The following is a 5,130-nucleotide window of genomic DNA, read 5'->3' as shown; positions in this document are numbered from 1 at the left end:
TAGGCTGAATTGGGCTCACACCCATCTCAAATTTGGCGTGCCATCTTGGACGGGAGGGACATCTTGAAGCAGGGTGTGATCAGGAGGATTGGGACCGGAGAAGACACACTCATATGGGAACATAACTGGATCCCGAGACAGGATATACTTCGGCCTATAACTTCTCTAGTAGCTGATCCACCACTACGAGTGCAAGAGCTGATTGAGCAAGCCACCTCTTCCTGGAAGGAGGATCTAGTCAGGCAAGTGTTTATACCAATTGACGCAGAGGCAATTCTCAAAATACCTTTGTGTACAAGAAGAGTTGATAATTTTTGGGCATGGAGCAAGGAGGACCGGGGCAATTTCACTGTTCGATCAACCTACCGGATGATCCAAAATACCAAGCTAACACGAGAAAATTGGTTGTATCAAACGGAGGGTCCGTCTAGTACTGTCGAGAGTAATGGCTGGTCTTCTCTTTGGCGCACCCAGGTGCCGAGCAAAATTCGAGTTTTTCTCTGGCGGCTAGCGAGGGAATCAATTCCTACAAATGATCTCCTCCATCAGCGCAGCATGGCTGACTCGCCGGCATGCCGGCTGTGTGGGGCGGCCGACTCGTGGCGACACGCACTCCTGGAGTGCACCATGGCGAGGAGCGTCTGGGCTCTAGCACCTGAGCCGCTGGTTGAGCTCATGAGCACCGACGAGAACCCAAACGCGAGGAGATGGCTGTTTAATATGCAAAGCTTGCTAAACCACACTGAATTTACTCGTTTTGGGGTCACTCTTTGGGCGATCTGGAGTTCAAGAAGGAAAGTAATATATGAGGATATCTATCAGACTCCGTTTGCAACCAATGCATTTGTGAATTCTTTCATCAACGAGCTGAAGTTGTTGACGAAGCCACGCGGAGAGCATGCTGTTTCCCAGGCAAGACCGAACCGATGGATAGCGCCACCAGAGAATCTGGTCAAGATAAATGTGGACGCGGCACTACTGAGAAACAGATCCGGTGACACAGTTGCTGCAGTCTGTCGGGGACGAGATGGAGTGTTCATGGGCGCTTCCACTGTCACCTTCATCGGAACTAATGAACCTACAGCACTAGAGGCTCTAGCTGTGCGGGAGGCACTTGCACTGGCTGACGACCTATATGAACGCAGGATCCTTGTAGCGGCGGATTGTAAGGTTGTCACTGACGATATCAAGCTTAGTAGCGCGGCTAGCTACGGAGCTATAATTCGAGAGATAATAGATCTCTCTAGCTCTTTCTTAGTTTGTTCTTTTAGCCATGAGTTTAGGAGCTCGAATACCGAGGCTCACAATTTAGCGAAGCATGCTCTTTCACTTGGGTTGGCCGCCGTGTGTGGTTAGGCAACCCGGGTGACCTTTCTTTCGTCCCTGTAAATATTGTGACGAGTTAAATAAAAGTTTAGTGAGATTGTCTAAAAAAAAAGCCGAGAATCCGCCCAGATTTCTATACGTAGAAAATGTATGAGACGCATGAACACTGAACATTTGCATATGATCTTCAAAAACTAAGAGCTTCAGAAACAAAACACAAGGAATCGTAACTGCATTTAGAATCTTCAATGTGGCAAAAATGGTAGGGGCTACAAACGGAATCGGTACAGGCAACTAGCTCCAAGACGGCTGGTCTCTAACTCCCAAAAATCTCCGACTTAACGAAGGACAGCCAGCTCTACTCCTCTCTTCTACCTACATATGTTTCTGCATTGCTGAAAATGCATATCTACTCCTGCATTAGCCAAATGGAACTCCGCTGTCAGACAAACCAAAAAATCCTCTGGGTCAATTCTCTCTTGCACCTCAGCCTCAGACTCAGCAGGTAGGCTAGTTCAAGGCCGTCTCCGCATCCATATCGATCTTCTCGTTGAAATGCTCTCTCAGGAATTCCACCGCCATGAACGTGAATGCAGATGCGGGTATATACCATATTATCCGAGGGACGCTTCCCTTGAATAAGCCATTCACTCCCTCAGCATTCCATGTCTTTTTTACAGCATCCAGCCATCCATCGTACCTGATTGTCGTATTACAAAACAGAAAGAGACTTAGTAGCCTGGGAGACAAATCACATGCTATCAAACGGAACGGGGAATGAACTTTGTCACGGTGATGTGTAGAGAATTAATGGTTCTGGAGGTTAACAGAAAGATAGGGAAGAAAATATCAACGTGCATCGAATAAATATCAAACTGGCTAGCAGAAAAACAGATGCGTGTGTCAAATCACAAGGGTCCGATTTTGCCATGTACCTAGTTGTTGATCCTTGTACTTGAAGTCTTGTCTTGATGACATCCAAGGGGGTTGTCAAGTATGCACTAAAACCTGCAAAACACATTGGAAAAGAGTGGTAAATCAACAGGCTAAACACTTTGGGATTCTCAAGAAACATGATAGCCAACAATGTGATTTATCAAATACTCCCTCCGTTCCTAAATATTTGTCTTTCTAGTGATTTCAACAAGTGACTACATACGGAGCAAAATGACACTCTAAAATATGTCTATATACATCCGTATGTGGTAGCCATTTGAAATCTCTAGAAAGACAAATATTTAGGAACGGAGGGAGTATATATAATAGATCAGACCTACCGCCTGATAATCCTCCTAGAACAAGCCCTTCAAAAGAGTTGCTGACTTGTAAATCACTGTCTGGCAAATACTTCCTCTTCCCATACACAGTAAGTTCTTTCAACCCTTCATAGAAAGTTACCTGGAGATGCCAAAGATCGTGCGCATAAAAAGGATTGGAAGGAAAATATCTTAATTTTCTGCAGCCCACAAGCAGGTTTTTTTTTAAATGAACAGATCCGGACATGACATAATACTGTTAGATAAAACCAATATCCACAACATCTGGAGTTGAATGTCACGACAAAGATCCATCTTACTACCTACTAGCTATAGGAGTTGGCCAAACATAAAGACAAACATTTCTTTCAAGAGGCGAACAGGTTTCCAAAGTTACAAGAACAACGAGAAAGCATAAGCTGAATTCTCACTTACCATTAGGCCAGCAAACGGGACATCCCTGGCAAGCGTAGACCCATATCTGCGAGAAATAAATGGTTGTGTCACTGAAGCAAAACTAAAATGTGTGACAAATAGATTATCATCATGTGCGGAATAGTATCAGGGTTTTTTTACCCAAAAGTTGACCAAGTTTGTTCCATGAACAACCATACATTCATGCTTAAAAAAAATGTGTGCATAAATAACTCAAAAAAAATGTGATAAATTTTTAAATTGATACTCCTACTTGTATCACAGTATTCAAATGTGCTAGCATACTTCCTTGGATTCGATTTTAGAATGGAGGAAAATAAACTATTGACTGAACAATCTGCTAATCTGCTCCTTGAAGATACTATATGTTTCCGTATGCTAGACCAAAAAAACTCATGTTTTCTCTCTATCAGAAAACAGAAGATGTTATTCAAGAAACAAGCAGTCAGTGCCAGTACCCTGCATAGAGTCCCTTCACACCATGATCTCTCCAGATAGAAGAGCCAGCATGGAACATTCCATTATAGTACCCATACATCTGAGTGCCAGGAGATTGAGAAACATTTCCTTTTGTAGCATTTAATGCCCAAGATTTGCTAGAGCCTTGGACTTGCATCCGCTGCTTCATAACTTCACAAGGCACATAGATAAAAGATCCGAGTGTATCTCCTGGAGTGGGCATTCAAAAGTTTATATGGTGTCAATGAAGCAGCACATTATTCCAATGAAAGGCAAATTGTATCAGTACAGCATTACATGAGTGACAAAGCAGAAGAACAGAGAAGCTTGAATATGCAGAGACCTCATGCATTGCGTGACACCAAAAATGACAAAGAATAACTTATTGAGAACTCAATGTAGACAGCGTGTAAAAATCAGTTTCTGCCTCTAAATCCTAGTAACATGCTGATAAAAGCATTCACAAAATTTAAGCAGCATCATGCAGATTTTCTGGGGGGTAAAATACAGTACACATAAAGTAAACAATTTCTCACCAATTCCTCCAGCAATAAAGTGAGACCAATGACCACTAAGATTGGGATTATTGTTCTCCAGCCATGTCTTTGTTGATTCAATAACACCAAAATAGGTTGCACCTGTAGCAAGTGAACCAGTAACGCCTGGACTAATTCCTCTGTAGAAACCTGAAATATGGCAAGAGTACTGAAGTTTACAAGATGACTACTGGAGCTCTGAATAAGGTCAATCAAATCTCAGGGCTGAGGCACAGGGAGATTTTTTCTGATTTTCACAAAGCTAATACTACAGTGTTCCAGCATTTTCACTCTCTTTTTTCACTAAAAATCAGAGGGGTTGCTAACCTCTCAGTCCATCAGAAGCCCAAACTGTCCTGACCATCTGAAAAATATTCTTCTGAACCTGTTCAGAACAAGTGAAGAAAGGCATGGCATCCATGTGTCAAAATCATTCAATAAAACAAGAAACTCTACAGCTCATGGTCATGTGAAGTGAATGGAAATTTTTAGGAAAACGATCCCACACCTTAGCGCCTGACATTATAGCTTGACTCTGAAGCCTTGTTTTCAGGGTGTCAACTGGATGCATCATGCCTTCGCCAAATGCGCCTGCAATTGCTCCCCACACAAATTCCCTCCACACTGCATCAGGAGATTTATCTCAGTAACAGCATGGTGCACACTTTTGGGAACTGTGTGTTGCTCAGTTCTATAAACTCTTACAAATTATCACATAGTCTGCTGTCGAGGTGCAGCCAAATTTTCGTGAAAATGAACCATCATAAAATTATAGCTTTACTGTAGTGAAATACATAATCCATTCTAAAAATGTCAAACTATTTATCAGCTTCATGAGTGGGCAAGGATATGATACATCGATTGCCCTTTTGCCATGTCCGGATCTAAACAGTAATGTTTGCTCACAGAAGCATGTTTACTACATGACCATCCAATGGAAGGCAATAAATAATAATAATATGAACAATAACCTGCTATTTGCATAGAACAAAACCTATATCACAGAAAATATAACAGATAGCTCATATCATTAAATCAGGTCAAAATCATAAGCCCGATAAACCACAAACTCACGCTGAGCCACCGCCGTCTCAAGTTAATACAAAGGACCCCAAGTT

The 5,130-nt window shown here is 42.4% G+C and overlaps 1 protein-coding gene across 1 annotated transcript in view; it reads right to left on the bottom strand.

Moving 5' to 3' along the window:
* Positions 1-1,532: 1,532 nt before the first annotated feature.
* LOC123141658 (mitochondrial substrate carrier family protein E) overlaps positions 1,533-5,130 on the bottom strand; it is a gene marked incomplete in the record, with an annotated part of 5,403 nt that continues 1,805 nt past the window's right edge. Inside the window, 8 exon segments of the mRNA XM_044560750.1 lie at positions 1,533-2,026; positions 2,262-2,334; positions 2,604-2,724; positions 3,018-3,063; positions 3,476-3,686; positions 4,013-4,162; positions 4,340-4,397; positions 4,521-4,636. Coding sequence (XP_044416685.1) covers positions 1,837-2,026; positions 2,262-2,334; positions 2,604-2,724; positions 3,018-3,063; positions 3,476-3,686; positions 4,013-4,162; positions 4,340-4,397; positions 4,521-4,636 — 965 coding nt within the window.

The sequence above is a fragment of the Triticum aestivum genome, chromosome 1B (genome assembly GCF_018294505.1).
Source record: "Triticum aestivum cultivar Chinese Spring chromosome 1B, IWGSC CS RefSeq v2.1, whole genome shotgun sequence".
NCBI lineage: Eukaryota > Viridiplantae > Streptophyta > Magnoliopsida > Poales > Poaceae > Triticum > Triticum aestivum.
This window is presented reverse-complemented; position numbering and strand designations above follow the sequence as displayed.